The sequence below is a fragment of the Artemia franciscana genome, chromosome 2, assembly GCF_032884065.1.
Source record: "Artemia franciscana chromosome 2, ASM3288406v1, whole genome shotgun sequence".
NCBI classification, from domain to species: domain Eukaryota; kingdom Metazoa; phylum Arthropoda; class Branchiopoda; order Anostraca; family Artemiidae; genus Artemia; species Artemia franciscana.
In genome coordinates this window covers 11,458,247-11,479,211 of record NC_088864.1, presented here as the reverse complement: position 1 = coordinate 11,479,211, position 20,965 = coordinate 11,458,247, and the positions used below count along the sequence as shown (strand labels likewise).

At 35.6% G+C, this 20,965-nt stretch overlaps 1 protein-coding gene across 1 annotated transcript; it reads left to right on the top strand.

The window, feature by feature from the left end:
* The first annotated feature begins 500 nt into the window (after nt 1-500).
* Nucleotides 501-19,700, top strand: LOC136037252 (zinc finger protein ZFP2-like). The gene is made up of 2 exons (XM_065719885.1): nt 501-7,545; nt 14,947-19,700. The coding sequence occupies exons 1-2, from the start codon at nt 7,536-7,538 to the stop codon at nt 16,548-16,550; spliced, it is 1,614 nt and encodes a 537-aa protein (XP_065575957.1). The 5' UTR covers nt 501-7,535; the 3' UTR covers nt 16,551-19,700.
* The last annotated feature ends 1,265 nt before the right edge of the window (nt 19,701-20,965 follow it).

Here is a 20,965-nt window from a genome sequence, read left to right as displayed (position 1 = left end):
TCTAGATCTTTGAAACCTCTAAAATTGGGATTAGGGAAAGTTACAAAACTCCAAAACTTTTTATATACTTTGTTTTAGAAGATCTATTTTGCAAGGTTTCACTTTTAAAAAAACACAGATTTTCAAAGGCCAGGACTCTTTGGAGAGAGAAGAGAAAGACACAAAGTAAAACAAAGAAGTGGGGCGAAAAGAACAAAAAAAAAACCCAAATGGAAACATAGAGCAGGAGAGAGACAAGGGGGGCTACTCCAATGCAGCAAATTTACAATATATAATACAAATTATAGAATGAGAAGTAGCCTAGGCCTACATTTCATCAAGGATAAATAATTTATTATTTTAATTTTTTCTTTAAAAAAGTTTGGTCATTTATATTTTTAAATCCATTATTTAATTTGAGCCTATTTGTTGTGGAAGGTATTTGAACTCTCAATGAAGATCTGACTTAAAGAATATCTGAAAATCTGAAAATAAGAATATGTAAATCATGAAAGTAATTTCCTGGAGACTGGTAATCATACTGCCAAAGTGATAACTGCAAATCTTTAAGTTGACTCTGATTTAGTTAATTAAAAAACAACAATAGAGTTTCTTTTTCTGATATGTTTTGAAGTCCTGCAGGGTGATGAAAGAAAGGGCCAAGAATTTCTACAGCTTTAGTTTGTATTACCTAGAGGGGTTTAAAATGAATTTTTAATGTATTTAAATGCATAATCAGACAGTATTTTAGGTTAAATTCTACTAATAAATGGTAAAGAACATTAAGAATTTGAAGAGAAAAAATTTCTTTATTGACTTAAACACCTAAATTTTGGGCTAGTTTTATAAACTAGTATAATTACCAAATACCTATATGTCTTAACCCTTTTGATCCTACTTCCAGAAATAATTAGAAAGATCATTTGTATAAATTAAAAATATTAATAGTCCTTATATAGATCTCTTGACTATATTAATATCACCTAGAGAATGTGGCTGACACAGATGGACTTTAACTTTGATTTTATGATTTTCAAGTATGATTTTATTAAATCAATTGTTTTTCCACAAATGCCTCAATTTTTATTTTTTCAAACAAAATAGAAATAATTTAGAGCATTGAAAGTTTTTTTTTATTATTATAAAATATGCATGATAATGATAACCATTATTCAGTGAAGCTTTAATTTTATGCAAGAGGGCTGCATTTTTTATTCAGTTGGGTAACTTGATATATATCCAAACTGGCTTTTGGTAAAAAAAAAAATCACCCTCTATAACCATCTTCTAAAGTCTTATATGCCTCCAAGTAAAAATATCAAAATGAAAAGACAAGAAAAATAAAAAAAAAATAAAAAAACAACCAAATTACCCCTCTTTAGATTAAGAGAATAAGCCCCCTTGTTGCCTCCAAGAAATTCTGGATGCTCAAAACTAACAAATACAAGCCCTAAAATCTCTTATGTAAACAACTACCATTCCTTTTTTACCCTCTCATTTAGTCAATTTTGAACATCTGACTGTTTTGTTTATAATTACATATATTTTGGCTTTCCAGAGAGAGTTTGTTGATTTCTCTTGCTGTCACTAGCAATGTTCTGAATTCTATGTCAGTCTTTCCAGCTCATCATGGACAGGAGAGGGGAATAATTCTTAAAATTGGTTGTAAGAACCAACACAAAAGCTTAAAGAGGCCACTTCCAAGGTTTTCTCAGTCGCCTAAAGACTACCCCTCTCCTGTCCATGGTGAGCTGGAAAGACAGACATAGTATATAAAGTATTGCTAGTTACAGCAAAGGGAATCAAAAAATTCTCTTTACAAAACCAAAATACATATATAATTTTCATCAAAACAATTGAATGTTCAAAATGATTATCTGAGAATAAGTAATGGTATATGTTTACATAAGAGATTGTATGGCTTATGTTTATAAGTTTTGTGTGTGTCCAGAATGTCTTGGAGGCAATCAGTTGTATCAATTCACAGAAATATAGGAGGGGGGCTTATTCCCTAAATCAAGAGAGGGGGTAATTTGATTGTTTTTTCAATGGTAATGCCAAAAAATCTTTAAAAAATTAAAAATAACAGAAGAATATTTTGGATTAGGGGGGAGAGCTTGGGGGTGTGATGTCTCCTTCCCTGCCTAAATTCACTCAACTGGAGGCAAGAATTTTGTGGCCTGACACTTGACTCAATATGGCAAGTACTTCTGGAACTTATTTTTCCTTTATTTTTAGGAGAGGGGGGGTGTTCACTGGCTATTCCATTTCTAACCTAAACATTTAAGAAGAATTGAGGGGCCAATTATACTGTTCTTAGCTCTATCCCAGAACTACTTCATAGCATGGGCATGATCTGTTCAGTAATAACCATACATTGAGCATGATAAGATCTCCATGTTGTTGACTATTGTTCTGCTGGAGGATTGCAACTGCCTTTATTGACAATAATTATAGAAGCATTAACAGTTCCTTGTCTTATGAAGAACTATGGTCTCTGGAGAATTCTTGTTTGCTCTTGAAGGCTATCTGTAATCCTGGTTTAGAAGTTTAATTGTTTATTATAACCCAAGCACCTATAAAAGAAAAAGCAATATGTACAAGCAAGCCAGCAATTACTCATGCAAGGAAGAATCAATAAAGGCACACTATAAATAAGACACTAATGCAAGCAAAGCAAGGTGAGTATTCTACATCTCCTCTTCTTTATAAGCTTCTACTTCAAAGATCCAAGGGAATGACAGGTTTGACTAACCAACCAGAACAAGTGGTAAATCTGGTATCTCTCAGTATCTGGGTAGAGACATCCTCATTGCTCTGTGGAGGTATGGCTATAGGCCCTGGAGTTCTAAGGGCAAGAGGAGACGTGAATGCTTGCTCTGGAGATGATGGATCCAAAAGTGCTCATGGCAAAGGTGTGGTTCCAAATGGCGAGTTGTTTCCAGCTCCAAATAATGGACCATCAAAGATGGGTCTTGGTGAGGGATGAAGAGTGTTATCTGTTTTGGTCCCTAGAGGATCATCATTTGGACTCATTTGGGGCTGATGTGTTGTCAGTTCCTCTGGTAAGTTGAGCCATTTTGAGTCTTCACCAGATATGAGCAGGGAGCATCTCCAAAAACTTTGATTAGCAATGCTCTTTCCCACCTCTTTTTGTCACTAAGTTCGACCCAAACTGTTTGCCCTTCCTTCAATGCAGACAATGATTTTGCTGTTCAGTCATGGTAAGATTTATGAAATTCTTGTTTCTTTTGTTTGTTGAATCCAAACGACAAATAAGGCACTATTTTTGGTTTGCATTGTGATAAAATCACCAGTAGTATGGAACAAAGCTGGCAACTCATCAGCAATACTGCAGGTGAGTGATGACCATCATCAATTGGTGTGTTTTGATATTCAAGGATTGCTAAGTATGGATCTGATTTGTCCTCTAGTGCCTTTGACATGAGCTTTTCGGCACTTTGGACTGTCTTTTCAACAAGTCCATTAGCTTGTGGATATTTCGGACTGCTTGTTTTGTGGCTAAAGTCCCATATTTTGGCAAATTGACCAAACTCTGATGACAGAAAATTTGGAGCATTATCAGATGTGAGTAATTTTGGTATTCATGGCGACTAAATCGGCTCTTTAATTTCACAATGATAGCTGATGATGTCAATGAGTTGAGCTTATCAAGCTCAAAGAATCAACTATAGTAGTTGACAGTGATAAGATACTGTTGATTTTTCCAGTTGAAGATGTCAATGGCAATGTGTTCCCATGGCAGCTTTGGGATCTCTTAGCTTAGAAGCGGCTCATGTTGCTGCTTGTCATTAAAGGCATTGCAAGCATCACACTGTGATATACAGGAAGTGATATCTTTTGTGATACCAGGCCAGAATACGACAGTCCTAGCACACTGCTTGGTTTTGGTGATGCCAAGATGTGATACATGCAGTTGTCATAGGATCTCATGCTGCATAGATGGGGGCACTACAACTCTTGTCCCCTTCAAGATTATGCCTTGATTGACTACAAGTTCGTCTCTGTGGCTCCAGAAAGTCAAACAGCTGGAATCATACTGTCGGCGAGATAGGGGCCATCCATCAAGTATAGTCTGGCTTAATTTGCTTAATTCAGTACAGGTTACATTCCTGATTTTTCCATTTTCCCGTCAGATATTGGTAAGTTTTTGAAGAGTTGTCAAGGTCAGGTGTGTGCAACCTTGACAGAGTGTCAGCCACAGGTATTTCAGAACCTGGTCTGTATACAAATTTCAAACTATATGGCTGTATTGATAGCATCATGCGCTGTAGCCGTGGTGGCACTTTGGATATCAGTTTTACAAGGATGCTTTCCAGAGGTTTGTGGTCTGTTTTTATTGTTATGGTTCTGCCATATATATACTGGTGGAAATGCTTGCATCCCAATACAACTGTGAGCAGTTCCTTCTTCATCTGTGAATACTTCTGCTCGGTTTCACTCATTGAACGTGAGCCAAAAGCAACAACATTATCGTCAACTGCTAGTACTGCGCCTAGACCATGCTTTGATGCATCTACCTTTATCTCTATGTTTTGCACTTTGGGTCAAAGTATGCTAAGTTGCTGTAAAGGGCTGATTTTATCGTTGCAAGTGCCTTTTCATGACCTGGTTTCCATTTGTACTCATCAGCCCGTGCTAGCTCTCTTACGCTTTTGTTTACTGAGGACAAGTTTGGTATGTACCTTGACAAGTAGTTCAGCATGCCTAGAAATTTTTGAAGCTGCTCGCTGTTTTCAGGCAGTGGCATTTCCGTAATAACCCGAGTTTTTTCGGGGTCGGGCTTTATTCCTTCTGAGGTCAGAAGATGCCCAAAGTATGGAATGCTCTTTGCACCAAACACACATTTCTCTTGGTTGAACTTCACATTTTTCTCATGCGCACGTTCCAGCGCTGCTTTGAGTCTTTAATCGTGTTCACTGTCATCAGCACCACAAATGACTATGTCATCGACTATTAGGCCCAGATTAAGTTTTTCAGAAGCCTCTTCTATTTTTCTCTAGAAATTGTCTTGTGCTGAGTTGAGGCCAAAGGGGTACCTTTTGAATTTGTAACAACCACAGATGGTGTTAAAAGTTGTCAAGTCGGATGATTCATCATCAAGCATCATTGACCAGAATCCACTAGTGGCATCAAGTTTGGAGAAAATCTTAGCTCCAGCACACCTCTGGGCGATGCTCTCGAACGTTGGGATTGGATAATGTGGTCTTTTTAGGTTCTTGTTCAGGTCTACGGGGTCCAGACATATCCTTAGGTTCCCATTTGCTTTCTCCACTATTGCAACAGAATTAAACCAGTCATTAGGCTTTGTAACTTTCTCAATGATTTTCATCTGTTCCAGACAATTGAGCTCAGCCTTTAATCTCTTCTCCAACGGAAATGGTACCGTTTTGGGGGTTGAACTGTAGGAACTACTCCTTCCTTCAGCGTCAGCTTACACACACGAGGAAGTTGGCCAATACCCTCAAAGAGATCAGCATATTGGTTTATCATGATCTTGATTTGATCTGGGCAAGGTTGCATTGTTAGCACATCAAATATGAATTTGACAAGACCAAGATCAACAATGGTTTGCCTACTAATTATTGGCACTTTCTGAGTGTCGACCATGAAGAATTTGTGCTTATGTCCAGGTCTATCTTTGTGTTGTATTTCAGCTTCACACACTCCATATACGTTCAACTTCCCGTTGGTGTAGCTTGTCAGGATACTGTTGGTTTTGTTTAGTGTGGGACGGGAACATAATCTCTCATATTCCTTTAATGGAAGTATGTTGGCATCTGCTCCTGTATCAAGCTTGAAGCTGATGTACTTCTTTTGTGTACTGAAGTACAGATGAATGTGATAGTCTTTGGTTTGATTCATTGAATGAATTGAATCAATATACAACTTGCTTCCAGAGCTAGGGGAGAAGTCTAATGCATGTTTAGCCTGAAAACCGGAGCTTGTTCCTGCAATTTCTAGCTGGTGCACTGTTTTACTCTTGCAAACTCTAGCATAGTGGTTAATTTTACCACACTTGGACCATGTTTTTCCTTTTGCAGGGCACTTGTGTCCACAGGAATATTGTCCACCACACATATAACATTCAGGATATTTGCTCACCACATCGACTTCTTGTTTGATAGCTGTCTTGTGCTCTGCTTCATTCATAGTTAGTAGCTGTGCTTGGGTTTCTTCCATTGTTCGGCTTGTGTTAATGGCAATAGTGAGAGTGAGTGTTGATCCCTGTGTAAGCAACTTTTCTCTGATTTTGTCATTTCTTATATACCAAAAAGTAGCCTGTCCCTGACCATTCCATCTTCTGAATTCCCAAATGAGCAGTCTTTTGTTAAGATCTTGAGACTTGTTACATGTTGTTCAACTGTCTCTACAGCATCCTGGTTCTTTTTGTTAAATTTGTATCTGGCAAAAATGGGGTTTGCCACTGGTTTCACATAAGTGTCAAACTTTGCCAGGTATGCAGATACATTCTGTTCTGAGTGAGCAATAGTGAAGGTGTTGAATATATCCCTGCTTTTTTCGCCAACCCATAGGAGCAAGTATGAGCATTTCACAGTTTCTGCTTTACCACTAAGGGGGCCACTGAACATAAATTTTGCATGCTGCTTAAATCTCTTCCATGCATGTTTCAAGTTTTGGGAATTCCAGTTGATCGTTGGTGTTGAGCAATGAACTGAATCCATCTTTACTTGGTTACTTCTGACACCATGTAGAAGTTTAATTGTTTATTATAACCCAAGCACCTATAAAAGAAAAAGCAATATGTACAAGCAAGCAAGCAATCACTCACGCAAGGAAGAATCAATAAAGGCACACTATAAATAAGACACTAATGCAAGCAAAGTAAGGTGAGTATTCTACACCAGGTGTAGAATAATTTGTATGATTTGCTTCAAGAAAGGATATTTGCTAGAAGTATTTATCAAGAAGGTTCTTTTAGCACTTAGTTACTGCACATGAGGAACTAACAGCAGAAGACCAAGTTTAAACTTCTTGAAGATGAATTTGAGCATTGTCAAATATTTTGTCAAGGGTTTCAGTATTATTGTTATTGCTGGTGCCATTAATATAAAAAAAATACAGTTTAAAATGTACCGTAAACTAAACAGAGAAAGGAAGTCCTGTTAGATCCAAAAAAGAAAAAGTCAAGATCTAGAAACAAAGAAAAATATCTTTGCATAAAAAGATCAAGAAATCTACATTTACTACACTTCTTCAAACCATTAATTTTTACCATGTAAAAAAAAGTTTTGCTCTCTAATACTTTTGACCAACTTTGCCTATGCATTGTACTACATTCACATGATATCAGTCATAGAATCTAGAACAAACCCTAATATAAATTGTACATTTTCCAGATACTGAAAGTTGTAAATTTCTGTGCAAAAAGGAGGTATCCAGACTTTGTTACCTACATTATGTTCACTGGCTTCAGGTTGCAAGGGGCATAAGCTTGCAAGCAGAAGTAATTTTTGAATTAATCTGGAATCCCAACGATTGAAGACCATATTACCTTCTTTGAGCTTCCTTTTATGAAGAAGGGTAAGTTATTGTATCCTGAAACAATAGGACTGCATTCACAGTTTTTCTTTTTATCATGATGAGGGATCTGTAGCCAAGAAACAGGGAGATAAGGAAAACATCTTTACAAGGAAGGAGTTTTGAAAGAGGAAAGAAAAGTTCTTGTGCAGTTTCAGTTCTTTATTTGCCTATCTTACCTTTGCCTTTGTTTTTCTTTATTCTTTTGCCTATTGTTAACATGATACTACACCACTATCAATTCTCATGCAACATTTGAACTTCAGAAAACCAGAAAAGGCAGATAATGTCTAGCCCTGCTGCAGTTGCAAGTAAGTACATCACTAAAGAGTACACTGCTACAGGGGTGATATGTTTGAAAATTTTGAGGATGCAAGTTTTAAAGTTTTTCTCAGTATTGGGATTAGGAAACAAGGAGGATGAATTCCCCTGAGGGATGAAAAATATAAGGACATTCCTAATTTCTTGTTCAACCTCTTCTGATTGTTCAAAAACTAAAAGAGGTTGCCACATCTTAACAAAAATTTTGTGGTAAGTAAGAGTAAATGCACTCTTTCTGATTTATGAGGCCTATAGTTGAACCACTCTCAACAGGAGAAGGGGCACTGGGTCTCTAAATTCTTGTCAATGCAGTATCTGCTCAAACTACTTGTCAAGCCTAAATCAAAGCTAGTACAGTGGGCAGTAAGAGTAACTAGTACATGGGCAGTAAAGAGTAACTTTTGGAATCTTGATTGTATCTTACTTTTACAGGAGAGGAAGGGAGACCCTAAATCCTGGTAGCAATTAGATCTTTTAAAAGGCAATGAATGAATGATACTTTATTAACAAGAAAACTCTTATAGCATTAACTGACAAACTTGTTGCTTTCTGTTAGCTACACTACATTGTATATATAAAAACATAATTAGAATATAAAAATATACAGTAAATGAACCTAATATTCAACGCCCCGCTCTTTACGCTAAAGTTTGACTCTTTGTCACAACTCTACTTTTTAAAACAATAAAAAACTTTGGCGTAAAGAGCGAGGCGTTGAGGAGGGGACAACCCCTTTCATATACTGAATAATTTCTGTTCGTTTTAAGTTTTAATGTCGCTCCTTACTTACAGTTAAAAAACTTATTTTTTATATAATTTCTGAACGTTTTTGATTTAAGGCATGTTTTGATTTTGGCTCACCACACATGAATAAATAAAACAAAATTTGCACATTAATTTTTTTTTTGCTAAATGACTTCCTCATAGTTTTGATCGGAAGATTTTGCTAAAAAAAGGGGGTGGGTGAGGAGGCCTAGTTGCCCTCCGATTTTTGGTTACTTAAAAATGCAACTAAATTTTTGTATTATTTTTACAAACGTTTTTGTTTGCAATAAATATGCATACCTGACAAATTAACTTACGTAACGAACTTCTATATTTGTGTATTTTTATTGCGTATATGAGTGGGTTTGCCCCCTTGTCAGTACCTTGCTCTTTACTCTAAAGCTTGAATTTTGTCCCAAATCTTTAAGAATGACCCCTGAATCACAAAGGCCATAGAAAAAACAGTTGAAATTACTAAAAATACTTTAGCGTAAAGAGCAATGTATTGTGGAGGAGACGAACCACCTCATATACGTAATATATTATGTTCGTTTTAAGCTTTAATGCTGCTCATTACTTCCAGCTGAAATTTTTTTTCGTTGTTTTTTTTAAATAATGCTAGAAAATCCTCCGCCCCCTTCATGAAAATTCTCTTCCCTCATGATAAATTCCTACATGGAAACATCTTCCCACGTAACCCCTCCCCCGCGACCTGACCCCACCCCAACATGAAAAAGCCCTCCTGAAAACGTCTGTACATTTCATAATAACCACTACTATATGTAAACAATGGTCAGTTTGTAACTTGCAGCTCTTCCCTGAGGACTCTGGGGGATTAAGTCATCCCCAAAGACATGGTTATTAGGTGTGAGTATTGTGCATGGTTAAAACATTCAAGCTAATCACATGCTTATTAAAAAGATTTTGAAACATTTGATGGTGAAACAATCAAATTTCTAGAAGGTATGATAGATATTTTAAATGATTTAGCTGTTAAAGAGTGGATTAACTGACAGACTCCTGGGTATTTTACCCTATTTTTCCATGAGGTTTAGTTTTAAACACAGTTTTACAGCCATCGTTTGCCCACTGAGCTGCTGAAATCAGTTCTTGAACCAATATATCCAGCCCTTTACTCCCATATAAAAAATTTAGAATAGGCTATGTGCTTAGCATCTTCTTAGTCTAAAGTTACATAAATAATACGATCAATCCCTTACAATATATATTAGAAGAAAACACCTCATTTTTCCTAGTTTTTCTATTACGTTCAACTTTGGATCTCCTTTCCTCTAAAAGAGCACATACAATCGCCAAATCTGCTGGATCTGAAACCATAGTGAAAAAAGAAACCACCAATGCAACAGCACAAACACAGAAACAAACACACACCACAAAACCGAACATAAAAAAAGACAGAAGAAGAAAGGAAGATCGTTTTCTTACCTTAATAATTAATATAGATAAGTACAAACACCAAAAACAAGAAGAACAATAGGGAATTTTTTAAGACAGTGGGAAACAAGTCAAAATGAATATTTCGGCCCTATGTCCAAGGGCCATCCTCAGCAATAAAAATAAGAAAAAACAACTTACAAGAGGATAAAATCAATAAAACTAAAATTAACAGTTTTTCAAAACTGTCCCAGCATCCTTACCTCAGCGAAGTTCAACCAGGACTGATAAATAAATTGTAATGAAACGAGGCAATTCATTGAAATGAAAGAAAATGATTTAAAAACACGTTTTTAATGCCAGCCTAGCTTTTTTCGCTGCCGATCTTATAGGTCTATTTGTGACAGCCTCTGTGTTAATATCTATTGGTTTTTTATAATATTTCGTAAGTTCATTTTTAATTAAATTTGTCTATAGAGCATTCAGTGAATATTGTCCTAAATCCCTATTAAAGGAAATATTATTATTAATCTTAAGTCTGATTTCAATTGCTTCTCGAACTACTTGCCTTATGCCTAGATCGTTGCTAATAATGGGGGATTCTTCAAAAAGTATTTTGTGGCTAGGATTTTCGAAAACATGGCTGCTTAAAGCAGAATCAAAAGAAACAGAAGTAATATTAGAATTCAGAGCTTTGGTGATATCATCTTTATGTTTCTCGAAATTCTGGTGGGTTCTCCCTACATAGAATTTGCCACAGCCGCATGGTATTTGATAGACACCTCTTTGGCGGGTAACTGGAGTCTTATCTTTACCAGAATTTAGGAGATTTATCGTTTTCAAATTATTGGTAAATACAACATACAGATTATTTTGTGTGCATACTTCTTTAAGATTTCTAGTAATTTTTGGGATATATGGGAGGTAAATTATGTTTTAGGGCTTATCGGGATTCTCACATGGGAAATTATCATTGATTTTATGGGAGTGTCTGTTCACTCTACGGTTAACTGTATTATTAAGAAATAAAAGAGGATACCCATTTCCAAAAAGTATGTCCCCGATAAAGTCTAGTTCAGCCGTGATGTAGTTGAAAACTGTTCATTTTAGTTTTATTGATTTTATCCTCTTGTAAGTTGTTTTTCTTATTTGTATTGCTGAGGACGCCCTTGGACATTGGGCCGAAATATTCATTCTAATTTGTTTCCCACTGTCTTAAAAAAATTCCCTATTGTTCTTCTTGTTTTTGGTGTTTGTGATGGAAAGGCAGTGTGGTCTTCGTCGTTATTTATAGATAAGTACTTGAACAAGGCCTTAACCGTACTCATCCATCCAATACCTCATACCACAAATTGATTTTAAGTTTGTGATAAAAAAGAAATATAGTACATATATTACGAATATGGACTCAGTTCTGTGTTTTTACCATCCCTGAGTTCCCCCCCCCCCATACACAAGTGCGCTCAGGATAAATTGTGCATTAATATATTTATTGGATATTCCATTAGGTCAGATCTATGCAGAGAAAATTTACCCTTCTTGTACCAAAAAGCTGTGTCCTAGTATCTTAAATATTCCCCCCCCCCCTGACACACACACCCAATCATATAAATGGTTTTGCACACTTTTCAAAAATGCCTCGAATGTGCAATATTCTTCAACATTGTTGGTCAGAAATTATTCAATAGATGCAGTAATGTGCATGAGCAAGCTGACCCATTTTGCCAACATTCGTGTTTTAGAGAAAATGAACTGAATTTAAAATTAAGTTGCCATCAAGCCATTGGCCAATTGGACAGCCAAGACAGGTAGTCTGAGTGAGAGGCAAAGCTGGCATAAGCCTTTTTCAGGATTGTATAAAAACTGATGTCATTTTCACTTGTTGTTAGATTTTGTCTATCATCCATCCTATGCTATAACTAAGATGGATAGCCATAGAACTAAGGAATGATCAAGATTTTTTGTTTGACTCATGATGGACAATGTCAACTAGACTTGTAGGCAAAAAGGGGGAAGTGAATTTGCTTAGACTCACAGGCAAACAAGTGACATAAGCAGTACATTCACTGATCAATTTTGGCTTCTAGTTAATTTTTAGTTACATTGACCCATGATTGTGTACGTGCGTGTAGTCATTTCGCTTGGTACTTGGCTCTTCAAATGCGTTATCACTATTCCTCTAAATTTTTTTGTGATACATTGAATTTGCTGAGGTTCCTGCCCCTCCTATTTTGAAGTTACAGGAGGTTCGAAGTTAGTATTACAACCCCTAGTTGGCTTAGAAGCTGGTTTCACAAAATGAACGATGTGTTTTCAATTACAAGATCAGGCTGAATCATCAAAGTTGCTAACGTTGGATTGCTAACTTTGGAAATCAACAGTAATAAAAATTCTGATACATTTGTCTTCTTTAGCTTAAATGAAACTTGGAATGTGCAAGGGTTTACAGTAAAATCTGATAGCGTTGAGGACATTTTGCAGCGTAATGCAAAAAACATATTTTGACTGCCAATTTTGTAGTATAATTGCAATTTTTGACTGGGATCATGTAAAATCTGCTCTTCTCATTTTTGATTTCAATGTAATATGATATTAAGGGACTGATATTTTCGTATATTTGAATCTGACTGCAATCAAAGTAAAAAAAAATAATTACAATAGTTTCTATAAAATTTCACAGGGATAGTGCCAAATTGTTGCAAGTGCAAAAATTTCATATATTGTTCATTTTGAAACTGATGAGGATGTAGCATTAACCTGCTTACAAAATTAAAATTGCCACAGGCTGAGAGTTTAGAGAAAAATAATTTAATAAAACTAGTAGTCCGGTTCTTTTTTAGTCCTTTAAGTGCTTATCTTCGCAACAATATAAAGAAGAAATCGAAAATTTTACTTATGATGGTAATTACTAAACAGTAAGGAGACTGTGTACTAGGTCATTTTTTGTGAATTAAAGACTGTAAAAATATTGTGAAATTATGAAATGCATAACAATGCCTGTTCCTGTGTAACACCTCCATTCAGTGAAATATAATAACTTGATTAAGTTTATCAATTTAATTTTCTATGAAAATATCTCTAGTTTAGTTTAGATTTAGTGCATAATATGCTAATTATCCTAGGTTTACTTTGCTGCGCTCTCATGCAAAAATCGCCATTTTTGCATTTTCTACCACATATTTCTGGTTTTTACTGCATTCGCATTTGCGGGTCCATTAAAACAATTCAACTGAGCTATTGAAAACTGTTTCTACTTAAAAAAAAAGTTTTCTTGCTGAATTCAAAATTTTCAACTTTGCCATTAGCCCTTTAACTATTAATTCTGATCCTAACAACTCATCAAAGCACCAAGCCCCCCGAAGCCAACACAGCTTCATACCCTCCTACGACGTCCCAATCTGTCCAAAACCTCTCTGTTTACACCCCCCCCCGAAAAGTTCCTATTTCACTTAAATCATTCCTTGCGGTATCCTCCCACCCACCTGGGGACGATTTTCTTTCGATTTGGCCTTAGATGGTTGGCCGACAAGGACGATCTTTGGCAGTTTGTAATCCTTCATCTTTGGAATGTGCTCTAGCCATGTTAACCGTGCTCTCATTATAGCTCTAGGAAATGGGATAAAAATGACTAATTTGAATTGAATAGTTTTTCGTTTTTGGGACATCTGCTTTGCACGAGAAGTTTTGTCTAACAGTTCGTGGTAACGAACTGTAATAAGGAGCGACCCGGCTCAATAGTAACCAAATCTCTAAAAAACGGAATTTTGATGCCAATAGTTACATCAAAAGAATCGGATTTTAATGCTGATTTTAAGTATATAAGTTTTAGTATATAAGTTAAGTATATTAAGTATGTAAGATTTTAAGGGGAAAAACCATAAGATTCAGCGTATCAGAGAACCCTACTGTAGAAGTTTCAAACTCCTATCAACAAAAACGTGGGATTTTGCAATTTTTTTTGCCAGAAGACAGATCACGGATGCGTGTTTTTTTTTCCAGGGGTGATTGTATCGACCCAATGGTCCTAGAAAGTTGCGAGAGGGCTCATTCTAACGGAAATGAAAAGTTCTAGTGCCCTTTTTAAGTGACCAACAAAATTGGAGGGTACCTAGAACCCCTCCCACGCTAGTTTTTTTTCCAAAGTCACTGGATCAAAATTCTGAGATAGTCGTTTTATTCAGCATAGTCAAAAATCCTTATAACTATGTCTTTGGGGACGATTTGCTCCCCCACAGTCCCCATGGGAGGGGCTACAAGTTACAAACATTGACCAGTACTTACATATAGTAATGGTTATTGAGAAATGCACATATTTTCAGGGGGCGTTTTTGGTTGAGGGGGGGGTTATGTGGGGGGAACATTCCATGGAGGAATTTGTCATGGGGAAAAATTTCCATGAAGGGGGTGCAAGATTTTCTAGCATTATTAAAAAAAAAATACCTATCCAAATATTTCATTCACTTAACACAACTACCTTTCCAGATTGCGAAACCTGATCTCTATTTTTACAACATATTTTCAGGTAGAAAAGGTTAGACTTTTGACGAAATTTTTGAAGGGAATATTATAAACAGATGTTCAATAGGGTGATGGGACAAGTTGCAGTGTGCATTAAAACTAAAAGTGATTCTGGATATATTCATGTGTCAAATATATGACTAGAAATTATGTTGATTTAATGAATTAACTATTTTATTACCGAATGTAATTTTAGTAAAATATTATAGATTTTAGAGGGGAATATAAATCTCAGTCTAATTCAAATATTGGTTCATTCTCATTACTTTTCTCTTTTTTTTTTACCTTTTAGTAGTATTCTACATTTTTTTTTATTTAAACCCTAATCATGTATTACTTTTGAAACGCTCATTTTTTATTTATAATTGTTATACTAGCTTTAATTCATTTTTTTTCTTACTTTAGAGATAATGAGTTCCACTCTGAGCAATTCTGATGGTGTAATTCAACCAGAACTCTTAGTCCCAAAACTAATCGTTGTCGTGAAAAGGCTCAGAGAGAAGGCAATAGAAGAATTAACTGCTGGGATCTGGCGTTGTGACTCCTGTGGGAAAACAGAAAAATCATTTTTGATGCTGGATCTTCATTTTGACACTGGCTGTGAAAAACTTTCACCAATCGAGTGTGATGTCTGCCCTGCAGTATTGCGTGATTACAGAGAGTTTGTTCCACATTTTATGGAACACCAAATGGGAGAAACGAGACGATGCCCCATTTGTTTGTGTGAATGTATTGGTGATATAAAACGACATCTAATTATAAAAGGTCATTTTTCATCGACCCTGTCAGAAGTAGACCTACAGAGAAATACATTGCTAGTGGTTTCAAAGAATTCGTCTCCTAACAGTTGCTCAAATTCACATGAATCACAAGCGAAAAGCTTAGAAAATCGGGAAATATTTGCTAATAGTCACTTGGTCAGTAAAAACCATAGAAAATTAGAAAGACATAAAAAAAAAAATACGAGGGAAAAACTAGATAAGTGTGATGTAGGCAAGAAGTGCTTTTCTCATTCAAGAAATTTGATTGGGCACCAGAGAGTACCTATAGGTGAAAAACTGTTTAAATGTGACGTATGTAACAAACACTTTTCTCATTCAAGCAGTTTGAACCGGCACCAAAGAGTCCATACTGGTGAAAAACCGTTTAATTGTGATATGTGTAAGAAATGCTTTTCTGCAAACGGCGATTTGATTAAACACCAGAGAACACACACAGGTGAAAAACTGTTTAAATGTGACCTATGTAACAAAGGCTTTGCTCAATTTGGCCATTTGATCAGACACAAGAGAAAGCACACAGGTGAAAAACCGTTTAAATGTGATGTTTGTAATAAATATTTTTCTCAATCAAATAATTTGATCGTGCACCAAAGAGTGCATACAGGTGAAAAACCGTTTAAGTGTGACCTATGTAACAAAGGCTTTGCTCAATCCGGCCATTTCATCAAACACCAGAGGACACACACAGGTGAAAAACCGTTTAAATGTGGTGTGTGTAACAAATGCTTTTCTGTAAACGGCAATTTGATTATACACCAGAGAACACACACAGGTGAAAAACGGTTTATATGTGACGTATGTAACAAACACTTCTCTCATTCAAGCAGTTTGAATCTGCACCAAAGAGTCCATACTGGTGAAAAACCGTTTAAATGTGACCTATGTAACAAAGGTTTTAGTCAATCCGGCGATTTGATTAAACACCAGAGAACACACACAGGTGAAAAACCGTTTAAATGTGACCTATGTAACAAAGGTTTTAGTCAATCCGGCGATTTGATTAAACACCAGAGAACACACACAGGTGAAAAGCCGTTTAAATGTGACTTATGTAACAAAGGCTTTACTCAATCCGGCGATTTGATTAAACACCAGAGAACACACACAGGTGAAAAACCGTTTAAATGTGGTGTGTGTAACAAATGCTTTTTTGTAAACGGCAATTTGATTAAACACCAGAGAATACACACAGGTGAAAAACCGTTTAAACGTGATGTGTGTAATTAATATTTTTCTCAATCAAATAATTTGATCGTGCACCAGAGAGTGCATACAGGTCAAAAACTGTTTAAATGTGACGTATGTACCAAATGCTTTTCTGCAAGCGACAATTTGATCACACACCAGAGAAGGCACACAGGTGAAAAACCGTTTAAATGTGACCTATGTAGCAAAGGCTTTGCTCAATCCGGCCATTTGATCACATATCAGAGAACACACACAGGTGAAAAACCGTTTAAATGTGAGGTATGTAACACATGCTTTTATTAAGCGGTCCATCTGAACGAGTATATAAACTACATTCAGGTGAGAAATCCTTCAAACGTGATATTTGTTAGAAGGAATTCTCTAAAGTGCTTGAATTCCAAACAAGTATTTCATGCACGTGAGAAGAAAAAGTAAATTTGTAGGTGTGTTGTGTGGTTGAGGTTTGAGGTGTAAAATGTATGCAAGTATCTACTGTTTTCAATATAGTTTTTATGCGTTCATAGTGTGGACATTCAATAGGACAGTAGCTTTTAATCATTGTCCCGGTTTTCCGGGACGAAATATTTCCTGTTAAATGTGGATTTGGACTATAATTACCAATATTTTAAGCAACAGAATCTAAATATCTGTAAAATCTACAAATATATACAAGAAAGAGACAAAACCAAAAGTGAAACTATTCCCAAATTATCCTTTTAATTTTTATTTGAATTTGGGTAGAGGGGATTAAACGTTTTACAACCCTTGTCTCTGAGGCTGTGAGGGGGTTTCGTTTCCAAAAGCGAAGCTATTGAACGTTTTAATTATACTTGAACAATTTTTTTTTAATCATTGTTTAGAAGTAATTAGTGCTGGTTGTCCTCAAAATTCTCTTTACTTTTAACAAAATTCTACAATTTCTAGTTCAATGAACCCTTTTAGAAGTTTCTATGCCAAATCCTTTGGTTCAAAAAATCATATTGAAAAAATGGTTAAAATCACTATTGTTCTGGCTCCTATAAATTGGACAGACTCGAAACAAAGTCGATTTTGATTCATTGAGTAAGGGTCTCAGCTAAATTTTTAAGTTTATTTTGACCCTAGCTAAAAAAAATTCCTAAATTCTTTACTGTGAAATGAAACTGTTTTTAATAGATTCCAACATTATTATGATTAACCTGGTGTAAAAAAAACACCGGCTAGTTAAAATAACAAATAGTCTTCTCAATTCATTGTGTTTTTTGGCAGAAGGTTTTGTTTTGGACCAAAATGAAGGAATCATACATAGAATTATATAGTTTTTTTTTGCTTTATAGTTAGCTGTTTTTTTGGCTTGGTAACGCTAAGTAATATTTCCAATTTAAGGTAAAAAGAAGAAAATAAATGTTAATATTGGTTGTATTTAGGTTCTGTATATTCCATTATAGTTATCAGCAAATGACTGAAGGTTTTCACTTCTGTAAATCTTTCATTGTGTTGCAGAGCAACACTACTGCTTTCGTAGGTTTTTTTTTTTTTTTTTTTTTTTTTCACCGTGATCAGTGACCTTTGGCTCCGAAGTGGTAAGAGTTAAAAATTTGAGGTTTTTCAGAGGGAAGGAAAACGTGAAGCAGAGTAAAAAACTTCTAGAGAAGTTCCTAAAATTTCTAACAGTTTTCCATAAAAAAAATAAAACCGTTTTTTTCTTAGAAACTCTGCGTTCGATGTTTGGCGTCAAGTTAAGACGACCCTAGCTTCGGAAATAAACTTGTTAGAAATACAGTTATGCTGAACTCATGCAGAAATTTCATTTGTCTCTTCGAGAACCGGAGCACAAAATTCCGTAGCTCTTACAGATTTCCTGGAAATAATTCCGGAAAAGTCCATCTCGTTCCGATTTTTTTTTGGAATTTTCTCAAATTTTCGATTTTGATGTTTCTTATATTTTTATCGAGTAGTGCTATGAAAAGTATGCAAGAAGAAGTGAAGTGTTCTATATACCAAGTTGCTTCGTTCTCTAAGAAATAATTTCCGAAGTTTCGACGTTCTAGAGGTAACTTCTGTTCTGGACCAGCTAGAATTTTTTTTCCAACGCGGTTCGACAGGTCTCGATCTCCTAACAACTGGAGCTTACAATAGTTTCTCCGAAATAAAATTCCTTCTTTGGGTTTTTCTATTCGGAAGTTTTGTCATGCCCTCGGGGCAATTTAAATTTTTTGGTGAATTTGGTTTGTTTTATATTTTCCTAGCTTAGACCATCAAAAGTTAAGCAGAAAACTTTTCTGGACCAGCTAAACATTTTACCAAACTCAGTTTAGTAGGAGCTCGAAATAAAACCATATCAAAGATGCTTCAAGATAACAATCGAAGCCGCATTAGAAAAATGTCCTCTGAAGGACATAATGGAGACTGTTGCTCCGCAACTGTGTCCCGTAAGGCACAGTTGCACGTGTTGCTCCGCAACTGTGCCCTAAGGAACAGGGCACAGTTGCTGCAACACTTCCCGTTGCACAGGCAACGGAGGTCTAGTTCTCAGTTGAAAATCCTTCGGTATTATGCACAGTATTTGATTTTGGATATTTTAATGTAAAGAATCTCATAGAAATCATTGTTGCCTACTTCCATAATGGTATCATTGAGCTTGAAAGCCTTCACAGGTGGATAAAGTCTGCCACGATAATTTAATCCTGCGTAGGGTATAAAACTAAATCCCTTACGGTTATGTAGGATAGAATTAGCAGCTGTTTCCCCAGACAAATTTTAAAGTTTTCGTTTATTGTCATCCCTTACTTTGTAGATTCTGTCTATAGTCGTAATTTTGCGAGATGCGCTTGTAATGTTGATCATACGAAGGGCACCAATAGAACTATCATATCTGATAAAGTGTATTTTTATTAGTCTAAAGTTTATTTTGTCTCAAAATAAAACTATTCCTTAAGAAGGATGTTTTTTTTTATTGGAAACTGTTTTCAATTGTTTGTAACCTAACTTGGCGTAAGTTACATGCCGAACGTTTAATAATGTGCTCCATTCGTTGTTTTATTTCGGCAGAAGGTTTTATGCTGGACGAAAGTAAAGGAATTATAGGTATAATTGATATTTTCGTTTTGTTTTTATAGTTTGCCATATTGTTTCGCTAGGTTACGTGAAGTAATATTTCCAATGTAATGTAAACAGTAAAAAATTAAATAAATGTAATCAAGAGATCTATTTAAGTTTTGTATTTCTTTTTTATAATTTCAAGCCCACGTCTGCCCTTTTGAGGGAGTAAAGTGTTTCATCCTCAATTCCTTATCTATGATGCAAAGTAATGGGTTTCGAATTTTCGAAATGAAAAATATCACTGAAATAATTTTTGCCAACGTCCATCCTGGGGCTAAACGACTAAGCACAAACTTTTAGGTAGATTTGTCAAGACTACTGGTTTAGTTCATTCCCTATAAGTTTGTGTTTTTCTACATAGATAATAGTTTATTTTAGAGTTATCCTATTTAATATTTTAGCTGCTTTTATTATCCTTAATCTATCCGGTTAAATTTTTATATTTAGCTGTATGAGACAGGTTATAATAATATAACCTGATAAATCACTAGGGAAAAGAGAAGTAGGACAAGGGTTGAGCACGGCATTGTGGGCAAAACGCAAGGAAAATTGGGCTCTCCTTTTCTTAAGGGTGACTTAATTTACTCTCCAAAGAAGGGAAATGTAAGGCACTGTACCCTCATTGAAGATAATTCTTAGGCACCTTTTTTGAACTGCCTCTATTCTGTTTGACACTTTATTGGAGATGCCAGGATGCCAAACAGGACAAGCATATTCGAGGGTAGGACCTACAAAAGAGAGAAAAATTCTCAAATAATGCAATTTATGACATTTAAATTTATTACTGAGTTTGAGGAGAGAAAATGCAGTACTTGTACGTTTTAATAAATCATTAATGGGACAATCCCATTTTCAGTCATTTGAGATGGTAACAACCAGTAATCTCGTAGTATTAATAGACATTTGAGGGGGGATAGGACAGGAGAAAGAAGGAGGAGTTTATAGGAAACTAATTGTCAAAACTGTTGACTTTAAAAGGTTGACTCTCACATCAGTAGCAACAGCTTCATCTGATTTTTACTCCAAGATGTCCCTTGGATTACTTTTTAGATTTTGATACATGTTTCTAAGACAGTTAAATCATCAACAAACTTCTATCTACCCGGGAAATCAACACCAATATCATGGTAAGAATAAAAATTGGGCGTAAGAGGTGTCCCTGGGGTACACCATTATAAATTGGGAGGGGATCAGAGTAAACATTCAGGTATTTGACGACTTGCGTTCTAGGTCAACTAGGAAGTCATTGGTTAGTTTTTTTTACTAATGTATTGTGGTTAATTAAATCAAAAGCTTTTTGTAAGTCAACTGCGATAATATTGAGCCAGGTATTGGGTTTTTTCAAGTTTAATACATATACAGTCTAAAAGGTG